Source organism: Carlito syrichta, unplaced genomic scaffold (genome assembly GCF_000164805.1).
Source record: "Carlito syrichta isolate Samal-C Ts95f unplaced genomic scaffold, Tarsius_syrichta-2.0.1 Scaffold303356, whole genome shotgun sequence".
NCBI lineage: Eukaryota > Metazoa > Chordata > Mammalia > Primates > Tarsiidae > Carlito > Carlito syrichta.
In genome coordinates, this window is record NW_007247452.1 from 1 (window position 1) to 12,796 (window position 12,796).

Below are 12,796 nucleotides of genomic sequence, written 5' to 3' on the forward strand. Positions count from 1 at the left end.
TACGCTGGGCCGCTCCGCGGGTGGGCGTTGCTGGGCGGTGGAGACGGAGCCCGGAGCTCGCTCCGCGTGCGGCGTGGTGTCGCGCTCGCCAGCACCCCGCGGGCTGAGTGCGCCAGGTGTTAGAAGGGGCGCCCTAGCAAGAGGCTGCTCTTCGGAAGACCCCCAGTGTCCCATTGTTGGCATAATACGAGTGTCCGAGAAAATTCTCGTTTGAGGGGGTCGAGATCCGGTTGAAAGCTTGGAGGCGCGACAGGTGCCAAGTGCTGCAGGCAGAGAGCCTGTCTAAGGAGCGCGAAGTGGACAGACGCTACTGGGACCGGAAGCCCTTTTGGTGTTCACGGTCACGGCAGCCCTTTCCTCGGGCTTCTCTGTGGACGCAGGTTAAGTTTATGTGTGCATTTTCTTGGCCACTTGGCATGCAATATGATTTCTCTGGGGGCTTGAACAGTGCCGGAAGGATGATTAACTTTATGGACAAGGTGTGTTCAGCGACTGTATAAATGGCCTCTGCTGCTGTGTTGATGTTTGCATGATCTCCAACCACAAAGCGAGTCGTTTCCCTCGGGTCTCCAAGTTTACCTTTTATTTTAATCAAACATGGCTGCAGGAATGTTCAGTTTTGACAGTGACATGCCGTTCCATCGGGCGGGCATCCCATATGACAGGCTTGGGTTCTCCTGGCTTGATGGGCCAACCCAGAAGGCACAGAGGTGCATAAGCACAGGACACAGAGATGCAAATGCTATATCCTAAGGTCTTCTAAACAAACTTGTTTTCTCAAGTACAAGGCTTGTGGTGGTTGTTTTCATCCCCTCCCAAATCCAGTGTTCAGGGAAATGTGTTCTGTGCCAGACATGATTCCTGCTCCAGTGCAAACACTGAGGTGCCCGTGCACCTAATTACAGGAGCCGCCTTCTTTCAATCAGGGTGGCATCCTTGTAGTCAAAGAGGAGGCAGCTCCCTAGGAGTATTTAGAGTCCTTTGAGGTTTAACCTTGGGCTCTTCCTCTGAAAGCTTCAGTTGGAATGTTCCGGTAATGACAACTACAGAATCAAGGATGCTAATAAATGTTTTAACACTTTGGAAACCTGATGCGTTCCCATAGGTTCATTTTGGTCATTCTTTGGGTCCATTGGGATGGACCAGACAAGACAGAGGCTTAGCTTGACCTGAGAGTGTGTCTTGGGTCCTAACCCTTTTTTAGGTTCCAAGTCACTGTGGAGACATCTGGGTGCTTTGTAAAGTCTTTCTGACACTGGAGCTCTCAGACTTTGTTGCCTGTTTCCTTCCACTAAGCTATGTTTACTCATCATGAAAAGTTACATTTTTTTCTTTAAAAAGGAAGACAAAGTTGCATTACCTCATGGCTTGAGGCATGTGGTGCCCCTGCCTTTGTTTTTTTCTGTGCTGTGTCATAGTAGGTCTCAGCTGGTGGGAGAAGTGCCCATGAATCTGTGGTAAATCATTCATTTGCCTATTAATAAATCCTGGGATATAAATTGAATAAATATCTGGATGGTTGCAGGAAATACAGAGGGTTTCAGCTGTGCTGTAAGGACTGGGGTTTCTGTGTTTGAAACAGATACTGTAACCAGCCACACAGTTTACCCTCTGGGGATAAACAGCTTCCTTAGGAATCCTTGAACAGGCATGTTCTTGAGGGCATATTCCTTTGAAGTAACCGAGGGGTTGCATATAAAAGAAAAAAACAAGGGGGTGGGTGTGAGATGTGCTTCAGTTTTTGAAGATGGGTGATAGGTATTTCCTATGTCTTTATCCTACAGTTTTCTTACTGAAGAAAGCCAAAGGATACCATTATATTCTGCTATTATTTCCATTTGGATATCAAGGAAAGCACTTTAATGAGCAAATAAATTCTAAGGTTGTCCTAAACACACACATTCCTGTGTCTTTTCTAAGTAAACCAATATTTGCATTTTGAACTCCCCGTATGCAGGAGCCAGTGTTTGCAGGTACATGAGAACAGTCCTGATGATGGACTATTTAATCCAAAGAGAGGGGAGGATAGATCCTTTGTTCTTGCAACCGGCTTTCCAAGAATCAATATAAATCAGGAGGGACAGAAAACCAGCAGTCATGAGTATGCTACTCAAAATATTCCTGCTTTTATGTGCTAAATCCTCACGTTGGAAGCTGTCCAGAGTAGAAAGGGTGGTTGGAGACTGTGGCCAGAGTTCATTCTGTGCTTTGATTAAACCTTGCTGATCAATATATGGTCATGTTTCTATGGGGGTGCTTTTGGAAGTCGTCAGTAAGAAGAGTTGTCTGGTTTAGAGATTATTTGCAACATTTAAATAAAGATCTGATCTTTGCAGGAGTTGGCCTTCCGTTTCCCGTTCCCTGTATGTACAGGGAGACTGGATCTTCCTGAAGGAATTCTTAATGGAATTAATTAGTAGGTGTGTGTTTTACACATGGCTTTATGTGCACAGGGCATGAAAGCAGGGTGCATCCTGGCATTGCCAGAGCAGGAGGCCTGGCATTTCAAGTGTCCTGTGGTGAGTCAGCTGGACATGACAGGGAGCTGTGAGAATGAGACCTCGTTCCTCCTGGCTTTCGCTGACTTACGTTCTCAAGGACTTCAATGTCCTAAAAGTCGGCAAGCAGGTTTTCCAAGATGAACCTGCTTTTAAGCAGTGATTTTTTTTTTCCCCCTATTTTAACAGTGTGTAGTTCAAGTGGCTCAACAGTCTTCCAAATGATTTCTTTCCTTCCAGGTAGTTGTCTCTGGCTTTGTACTAGAGTAGCTGTGTGTTTACCCAGAGCTGCGGCAGCAGGGCCAGCAGTTAGGCGTTCTGCTTTGTCTTAGGCCCTGGTCGCCCTTGTCCTGCTCTTTTGAACATCAGTGGTGTCACCGTCAGTGTTTTGTTTTGTCTTTCTCTTAGGAGTGGAAACAAAATGTCAGTCAGCGTGCACGAGAACCGCAAATCCAGGGCCAGCAGTGGCTCCATCAACATCTACCTGTTTCACAAGTCCTCCTACGCCGACAGCGTCCTCACTCACCTGAACCTCCTGCGCCAGCAGCGGCTCTTCACCGACGTGCTGCTCCATGCCGGAAACAGGACCTTCCCTTGCCACCGGGCCGTGCTGGCCGCCTGCAGCCGCTACTTCGAGGCCATGTTCAGCGGTGGCCTGAAAGAAAGCCAGGACAGCGAGGTCAACTTCGACAATTCCATCCACCCGGAGGTCTTGGAGCTGCTTCTCGACTACGCGTACTCCTCCCGGGTCATCATCAATGAAGAAAACGCAGAATCGCTCCTGGAGGCTGGCGACATGCTGGAGTTTCAAGATATCCGGGACGCCTGCGCGGAGTTCCTGGAGAAGAACCTGCACCCCACCAACTGCCTGGGCATGCTGCTGCTGTCCGACGCCCACCAGTGCACCAAGCTGTATGAGCTCTCCTGGAGGATGTGTCTCAGCAACTTCCAGACCATCCGGAAGAACGAAGACTTCCTCCAGCTGCCCCAGGACATGGTCGTGCAGCTCCTGTCGAGCGAAGAGCTGGAGACCGAAGACGAAAGGCTTGTGTACGAGTCTGCAATTAACTGGATCAGCTACGACCTGAAGAAGCGCTCTGGCTACCTCCCCGAGCTGCTGCAGACGGTGCGGCTGGCGCTCCTGCCGGCCATCTATCTCATGGAGAACGTGGCCACGGAGGAGCTCATCACCAAGCAGAGGAAGAGCAAGGAAATCGTGGAGGAGGCCATCCGGTGCAAGCTGAAGATTCTGCAGAACGACGGCGTGGTCACCAGCCTCTGTGCCCGGCCCCGGAAAACTGGCCATGCCCTCTTCCTCCTGGGAGGACAGACGTTCATGTGCGACAAGCTGTATCTGGTGGATCAGAAGGCCAAAGAGATCATTCCCAAGGCCGACATTCCCAGCCCGCGGAAAGAGTTCAGTGCCTGTGCGATTGGCTGCAAGGTGTACATCACAGGGGGGCGGGGGTCCGAGAACGGGGTCTCGAAAGACGTCTGGGTCTATGACACCCTGCATGAGGAGTGGTCCAAGGCGGCCCCCATGCTGGTGGCCAGGTTCGGCCACGGCTCCGCAGAACTGAAGCACTGCCTGTACGTGGTGGGGGGCCACACGGCCGCCACCGGCTGCCTCCCGGCCTCCCCCTCGGTCTCTCTGAAGCAGGTGGAGCATTATGACCCCACGACCAACAAGTGGACCATGGTGGCCCCCCTCCGCGAGGGCGTCAGCAACGCCGCCGTCGTGAGTGCCAAGCTCAAGCTGTTTGCTTTCGGAGGCACCAGCGTCAGTCACGACAAGCTCCCCAAGGTCCAGTGTTACGATCAGTGTGAGAACAGGTGGACGGTCCCGGCCACCTGCCCCCAGCCCTGGCGTTACACGGCTGCCGCAGTGCTGGGGAACCAGATCTTCATCATGGGGGGAGACACGGAATTCTCTGCCTGCTCTGCTTATAAATTCAACAGTGAGACGTACCAGTGGACCAAGGTGGGAGACGTGACCGCCAAGCGCATGAGCTGCCACGCGGTGGCCTCCGGGAACAAGCTCTACGTGGTGGGAGGCTACTTTGGCATTCAGCGCTGCAAGACTTTGGACTGCTACGATCCGACTTTAGATGTGTGGAACAGCATCACCACGGTCCCGTACTCGCTGATTCCCACTGCGTTCGTCAGCACCTGGAAACACCTGCCCTCTTAGATGCGGCGCGCCCCCAGGGAAGTGGGCGTGAGGTAAGACGCCAGTTTGGCTGCAGTGCAGGTGCACGTGCAGTGAGGCCAGGTGCGTATGGTTGGTGTGTGGCGTGATCCCTCGAGCCTGTGCTGCAGAAGTACTGCCAAAACTGCACACAGGGGACCCCCAGAACCTGAACACGTGAGTTGACCACCGCCTCAGCCCCCGGGGAATGAACCAGCTGTTTCCAGCTTTGACTGAGCCCCAGAGTTTCTTGAAGAGCTTTTCAAATCTGCTCTTCCCAGAGGCCTTGTCTCATGTGGCCTGAGGTGGGGTCCAAGCATCAGTATTTTTAGAAAGCTTTCCCGTGACTTTAATGAGCAACCAAGTTGAGAACCCCTGACCTGCTAGAAATGCCCGCTAGAGTTTCTTGAGCCCTGTCAGCCCAGAGCGGCACTGTCTCCCGGGGACCCTCTCATGTGATCCTCCCATCAGCCCCGTGGGGTATTATTATTGGCTTTGTTTTGTAGAAAAAGCATGATGCACAGAGGTGAAATCTCTTGCCCAAGGTTGCAGAGCCTCGTCAGTGGTGGCGTTGCTCAGGAAGCCACCCCAGGCAGTCAGGCTCCAGCGTGTAGGGACCTGAGCGTCATGATATGCTGGAGTGACTTCCTCCTGCTGTTGTCCCCGGTGATACTTTGTTGCTATGTGAATTCTACCTTCTCAGTCTCTTTCTGGAACGAATGGGGTTTAAGAAACTCATCACTTAAATTCATTTGTAGTTTATTCTCTCCAAGATTATTCATTCGCTTATTTAAAACATATTCCCAAAATAAAAATTTTAAAAAGCGCCTTTTAGGGCACTTGCTAGCTTGAGAGGGGAATCCAGGTGTGTCCCTGTGAAAGTTGCACCTACGTTGTCTACCCTGGGTGTGCAGGCACACAGGGCCTCCTAAGCTGCCCTCACTGCCACCTTTCAGAGTTAATCGGTCAGGCTGCCCCCTTTGTTGGGGCTAACAAAAGTTGTGTTTCTGTGTCATATATCTGAGTGCATAATGGTTGTCTGTGTGCTTAAGGGTATAGAGTACTCTTGGCTGAAATAATTAATAGGCCTGCACAGTTCAGTGTTCACCAGGCTCACAGCCACTGTGCGACTGCTCAGCTGCCTCGCCTCCACGGGCACGAGTCTAGCACAGGGCGCGCAGAGTGTGTTGATTTGTTTTGGTGACTCATGGGCTTCTTACTAATAATAAGAGATGAAAACTGCCTCGGAATAACTACAGTGAAGACAAACTCATTCCTTGGAAACTTTTGGCTTTGCTTTCTCTAGTATGAGTCTCACCTTTGAAGGGGGTTTTAAAGTTAAAACAGGAAATCTAGGGGTGCTTGCAAGCTCAGCAAACAGGTTTTCTCTCATTTGCCTTTTCTTTCCCCATCTTTTTTTTTTTTTTTTTTTGAGTTAGAGTCTCACTCCGTCGCCCAGGCTGGAGTACAGTGGCCCACTCACGGCCACCCCAGCGTCGACCTGCTGGACTCTGGTGATCCTTCTGCCTCAGCCTTCCAAGGAACCGGAACTACAGGCACACACTACCAAGCCGGGCTAATTTTTGATTGATTGTAGAGACGAGGTCTCACCATGTTGCCCAGGCTGGTCGCGAACCCGTGGTCTCAGGCAGTCCTCTCACCTCAGCCTCCCAAAGTGCTGGACTTGACAGGCTTGAGCCACCACACCCAGCCTTTTCCCATTTCTTATGGCTCATTTAAGAACGTCGTGATCAGTGGCCTCACTTTCACATTTCATCTTTCTGTTTTTCTCACTTCTTCGGTTTCCTCCTTCAGCCTGTCACCGTTCCCTGAGGTCTTAATGCCATGCCTCCTTGGAGGGAGACCGCCTTACAGGAGCAGGAACAGTCCACTGCCTCCCCTGAGGAACTCCTGGGCTGATCACCATCCACACCAAACTGGTTTTTGCAGCTGTGCTGGCATCTCAGTAACCCTGAGTAAACAAATACGCCAGAAGTGGCTATTTCATTTGCAGTATTAATACATAACTCTAAAGCAGGCTTCAAGAACCTCCCAGGCAAAAGTATCAGTTAATAGCACACTTAGTTGGGTGTTAGTTCAGGACTGACCCTGACTGTATTTGCACAGAAGAGCCATAAAAACTGCCAAGGGGATGGCAGTACGTCCAAAATGCTAGCGAGTAGGCGAGCTGGCATCCTTGGAGCAAGGTAAGGAAATCGAGGCAGAAAGAGGGGCAGACACACGATGTTTTCTGGTCCTGGTTTTAAGCTGTAGGCCTTTCTGGGCTTTAGACCGCTGCTCTGTCGAACGAATGGCTTTGACTGTAATTCCCCTAAGGTCTGTCCCAATCCAGACTTGGGTGAATTGACAAATGAAGAGGGAAACAAGAGATGAAAACACCTAGCCCGGTGCATGGCATATGCCAAATACTCAGCACTCTTAGTTTGCTCTCTCCCTTCAGCTGAAACCCTCACTTGCTCTGAGGTATGGCAGTGGAGTCAGCTTTGTGTGTGGCAGCGAAAGGAGGTTTCTTGGACTGTTATCTGCTTGTCGTCTTTGTGCCTTCATCTTTGGTTTCTCCTTTTTCAGCCCAGACTGAGTGTGTTGGCAGACACGTGAATTCACCCTGTCCGGGGTGTTTGAACCGCATCACTCACTTCTGGTCCCTGGGAGCCAGAGCCAGAGAAGTGTTAGGTTATGCATGAAACAACATCCTCTTCATCCTTGGTGCTACCAGTGAAGGAGACGAGCGCATAAAACTAAATTTGGCACGTCCAGGTTGGCTGTTTTTAAAGTACAGCCTAAGCACCGGATCGTGGCCACTCTTTGGGTTTCCGACAGGGAGAGTGTGGGTTTAAATGTCTGAGGTTTGCTACACACAAGATAGGGCTGAAGTTTAGGCTGGATGGAGTGCCTTAAAGAACTGCTAGGTAGGTATCAGTCCTAGACCACAAATTCCTCTGCTCTCCAAATGTAGGTGCTAACCGAATTAATACAGTGTTAACAATAAGTTTCTCCAGGTCTGAGAGCTCATCCACCATGGTCTCCTGCTGTTCTGTCAGCGGGTGGGGAAGACAAAAAGGAAATTACTTTGATGATCCTCTGGTTTCATGGTGCTGTGTGGCTCCAACTGAACAGACTTTGATTTGCTTTGTTTCTTCTCTTTAGATCTTTTAGGTTTTCTTGGGATTTTTTGGTATGTGGTTTTTTGTTGTTGATTTTTTTTAAAGTATACAATGTCTTGAAATTTTATATTATTACAAGATACATTCTTTTGGCCGAATGTCAATGTACAGGTTATAAGGAGGGGCTTGCGGGGATGACGCTCTAGTCTAAGGAATGCCTTGAAAGCTTGAATCCCTGTTATGAAACAGCCAAAAGAAACAGCTAACGAAATAAATCAGACTTCTGAACACAAAAGCAAAGTGAGAAAAATTCAACACAAGTCATGAGCAGCCCCTCCAGAATGTCCTTTGTCTGTACTTAGAGTTATAGCAACAGGGTTACACAAGCCCTCTGCAGAATTTCCCCACATGAAATCAGAAGTAAATAAATGGCTGTTTGCATGCTTCGTGGTTATGGTACTTTGAATTTATATTCACACTTGTTGTCAGTAGATTCTGTAGACAGTAGCACTGGCATCCCATAGCTGTTGTCTAAGTGGACTAATGAACTTTGAGAATAAACTCCAGCCTTGGGCTGTTGAGGCCTGGTATGTTGTCATGTGAAAGGAAGCGAGACTGATTTCTGCCATAATGAATAGCAGAGATGCATTTAAATAAGAGGATTAATATGTCTGCCTTCTATATGGTGAATACATTTAATTCGGAGTCTTTTATGGTGCATGGGCCACGGAGGGATTGCCTGGGAATCTCTCTTCTTTTGACCCTTCAGTGATCACTTTACAGTGGCGCTGTTTAATCACAGAAAAGCGTTTTATGAACGTTGGAAGCAGAAGTTGGCAACTCACAATAGCACCTAGATGTAGAAGTTTGAATTTGGACATGAATAGGTGTACGATAAAAAGTGGAGGTCCTTCTTTGGACACCACTGTGTTTGTTGGACCGGCCATCTGCACGGATGCATACGTGCACGTGTGTGTTCACTCAAGGCAAGTATTTTAAATATCTTTGCACTGTTCCTACTGAGCGTGTCATTAAGACCTTTAGAAGCTATCTTGCCTGGTTCTGTTCCAAGTTTAATTAAAAAAAAAAAATTTGTGGCTACTAAGAAAAATCTTAAAGCATGGCATCACACAAATCCTTCATGCTTTTTTTGTTTTGCTTTTTCCTTCTATTTTAGCTCACTCCATCACTCGATGAGACAATAGATTTCTTGGGAGAGGCCACGTCTAAGGAAGATAAAGGAAAAAAGAAGTCGCTGCAAGACTGAATAAAATCTGCTGCACCTTGTAAACGCTCTAACTGGACATGAAGGAAGGGGTGGGGGGGTGGGATTTTCAGTGCAAGTAGCACATGGTTTAAATATGAATGAACGAACCTGTGATCTAGTCCTTGTCTTGTAATTGTGGATTAATGTCAGCGTTAATCAGCCCCTCAAAGGAGAGAAAAGCTGGACCTTTTTCCCTTGCTGTACCATATTCAGCATTTGATTTCCATGGGCTCCGCCATTTATGTGTAAAATTTGAAATGGTTGTCACCTCTCTCTGCAGAGCAAGCTTGAAGCGTCCACGCCAGCTGCTGTTGGAGGTTCAAAGCCCAACTGTGGGTCCAGGGGGGAAGCTGGCTGGGCTGGCTGCAGAATGAGCCCACTGGACTCTCCGCTAATCTCTAAGGGGTGTGCTCCCCGGGAAGGTTTCTGAACAATGGGGACATTGTTGGTAGCTATTTGGTAGATGTTCTTTTCTATTTATAAGTGACTTTAAACTTTCCCTTGGCTGTTAAGAAATTTGTTATAGATTTTAGCTATTTATTGTTTGATGCCTGCATGCTGAAACAATGCTTACAGTTGTCTTCACATGTATGGACGTGTGTGAATGGTTGTCTGTTTTGCACATTTTGTGGCTGTTGAGATGTGCTTTGCTGCACAAAAATGAAAACTTTTGAATTACAATTTGGAGTAAAACTGGAGGGTGGGTTGGGGAGGGGTGGATTTTTTTAAATGTCCAGACAGAGAAGGATTGCGAGACGGAAATTTAAATCTCATCCTAGAGTTAGAGAAACCATGGAGATCACTTTCCTTAGACTCACCAACTTTTAACGGGGTATGGTCATGCTGATGGGGTGAGTGGAAGCTTCTTTCTGCCCCTCTCCCCCCTTCTATCTGCTTCACCTAATTCAGTCTCAGCTGCTGAAATTTGGAAAAGACCAAATCGCTTTGCAGTTTTTGTTTGAAATCCTGAAATCCTAGAAAATTCTATGGAATAGTTCTGTATATAGGGCACAGGTAAAGGCATTGTCCAGAGTTTATTTATTTATCTATTTATTACCCTATGAGAATGCTTTGCCATAACCACAGTTAATGGGAAACATGGAAATATCACTGATGTAAATCAACTCACGGACCAGATTTGCTTGACCTGGACTCATCGTTCTCTGTTCTTGCTGTACAGTTTAGCAAGTGCTGGAAATTCTCCAAGACATTGTTCACATGGGTGCAATACCTACTTTAGTGCTCACCCTTAGGTAAATCTCTTGAAAAAAACAAAACAAAACAAAACTCTTTGGTGCACAAGTGACACATTTGCCCACAAAACACCAAAGAATCGTGAGCAGTGGCCCCGATGGAGAGGTTTTCCGAGGTAGCTGGAAATCAGTTGTGAATACATTCTTTGCTCGTTGGAGTGCTTGTTTACTAAGCATGTGCCGTGGTAGGTATTAGTGCTCGTCTCCAATAGGTGCTTCCTCCGAGGTGTGGGGGAAGGCCAGAGTTTGCAACTCGAACTGCTTTTGTCGATGTTTCTCACATTGCTGTCTTTTAGAAAATAGGGGTTAAGGCTGATAACAACCTTTCACGTCGTGAGTGTGTCTGCATTGCCTGATGACAGATAAATCCTGAACATTTCTCTCCACCTTAGTACTTTAGACTGATTGTGCTTGTGCGTTCGTGCCGTGAATGAGTGGGCTCTAGTTGGACCAAAATAAAGGAGCCGTTGGAAGAAAAGAGTCACTGTGCTTTCCAGTAGTCATCCCCTAGTTCCTTGATGTGTTCTGAGCAGTGCAAATGTCTAATTGTAGCTTGGCGGCGTAGCCCGTGTCGTTCTATTTGTAGCAGTTGCAGCTCTGTAGTTTATGATGCAAATCTGCCCAGAGATGGACGTGTCACTGTGTGGCTTCTGAAAGCAGGATGAATTTTCTGCAGCTGCTTCAAAGTTGTGGTCTGTCCTTGAATTCTCTATGAATTACTGTGTCTGAGACAGAGGGAGCCGCGGTGAGGGTGGGCCCCTAGCCTGCAGGGAACTTTCTGGACTCCTGCTCTTTGAATTGGTGTAGGCATTTGGTCTCTCTCCTTGACCATTCTCACCCTGTGAAACGTCCCACACTTTGAAGCAAAGACAATTCACAGCGCAGTACACACAAAAACCTTGGCATGAGACAGAGAAGGTTCTTCTTATTTTGTGGACTGGTTGCTGTAGAAACTTAACAAAGGGCAGCCTTCCACTTCTGGTATAATTGTGTAGCCCTTTTCTCTGGGCTTGACACCTGTCTGAATAAGAGTGATTAGAGCTGCATAATATCCCTCTCTCGCTATTGAAAATGTGGTTCACGTACAAAACTCTGTATAAGTTGAAGTAAAATGTTCACGTTCATATGTACTTGTTTGCTACTACTACATTTTTGAGGTTTTGTAAAACTGTTACTTTTTTTTTCACAATGTGAAACTGAAGGTCAATAAATTATTAGAGATTTTCTCTTCATTGTGTGTGAGGGTCTTGTCTTTGACTACAACAGAATTTTAGGCATTGTAAACTTGGGCTTTTTCTCATTTAATCAAAAGGTGGATCATTTCAAACGTTTTCTATGTGCTTTATTTCACCATTTGGTCACATACATTTATTAAAGTAATTTTGCACATTAAATACAACATTTGGCCTTTAGAATATCTCTTCAAGCAAAATGGGTTTATTCAGAGCCTGGAATATAAAAAGCCACGCACCGTGCAATGTTAGGACAGCATACTTTATAGTAGAATGAATTTAGTTTTTGAAATGGGATATATTGATAGAAAGCTGTTGAGAAGGAACTGGAGTTCAATACACTTTTCATTTATCTGATGGCATCTGCTTTAGAACTCATTTAAAGTAAGTGGAAATATATGCATTTGTTTCTCTGTAGTGGCACAGAAAAATACAAGTTTTAGCCCTTCAGGTCACTTAGCTTTCTTCCGAGTTGACAGCTGTCCTAACCGGCTCTGCCTAAACCAGATGAAGCTTCCTGCCCCCACCCTCGTGACGGCTTCATGTCACACTGATGCTCCTTTATCTCTTGGGTTGGACCCCTTAGTGTGCTAGTGTGCACAGAAATGTTGGGCACGATCTTTTCTGGGTAGGAAATAAGTACTACCTAATTGGATCTCTAGGAGAAGTCACAAGCAGGCATCATGCAGTGCCTCTGGACTTTAACCAAGACGCCAGAGCAGATGCCTCGAGTTTGACCGAAGGACCGCTGGGTCCTGTGCTGTGTGAGGCTTATCTAAAGCCAAGGTTGCGGGAGTGTCAGTTCTCAGATTCCAAGTACACGCTGCTGATGACCCATGGAAACCCTGATGGTGACACCATATGTATGACACCACATGACAGGGATGGGATTTGGACTCTTAGAAGAAGTCTTAATGTTAGTTCCTAGACAGGTTGAGAATGATTCCCACAGAAATGATTGTGAGCAGACCTTCCATTCTCTGGAGTTAGCTTCTCGGTTGGGTCATGTAGACAGATTACAAAGATAATTCAAAGTCTTACTTTTTATTCATTTGGAAATTTCGTTTCCTCCAGACATTTGGATCACGGTGGCCATGTTAGTTTGGATTACCTTCAGCTGTGCGTAGTAAAGCTCTGGCCACAGCAGGAAAACCGTCGGGACGTCAGCAGTCCAGGGCTGGGACAGTACCCCTGCAAGGCCATCAGCTGTTGGGGGCTGTTCCGGCTCTGCTT

The 12,796-nt window shown here is 47.4% G+C and overlaps 1 protein-coding gene across 2 annotated transcripts; it reads left to right on the forward strand.

The window, feature by feature from the left end:
* The first annotated feature begins 122 nt into the window (after window positions 1–122).
* ENC1 (ectodermal-neural cortex 1) lies at window positions 123–11,563 on the forward strand. 2 transcript variants are annotated; one of them, XM_008058470.1, is made up of 3 exons: window positions 123–479; window positions 2,907–4,721; window positions 8,989–11,563. In XM_008058470.1, exon 2 carries the CDS (start codon window positions 2,920–2,922, stop codon window positions 4,687–4,689), a length of 1,770 nt encoding a protein of 589 aa, XP_008056661.1. In that variant the 5' UTR covers window positions 123–479; window positions 2,907–2,919; the 3' UTR covers window positions 4,690–4,721; window positions 8,989–11,563. The 2 variants fall into 2 exon arrangements, with proteins under 2 accessions (XP_008056661.1, XP_008056659.1); XM_008058468.1 differs by having other exon boundaries at window positions 123–380.
* The last annotated feature ends 1,233 nt before the right edge of the window (window positions 11,564–12,796 follow it).

What these genes read in the sequence shown, in the direction of transcription:
- ENC1 (XM_008058470.1), top strand. Translation starts at nt 2,920, where the DNA reads ATGTCAGTCAGCGTGCACGAGAACCGCAAATCCAGGGCCAGCAGTGGC.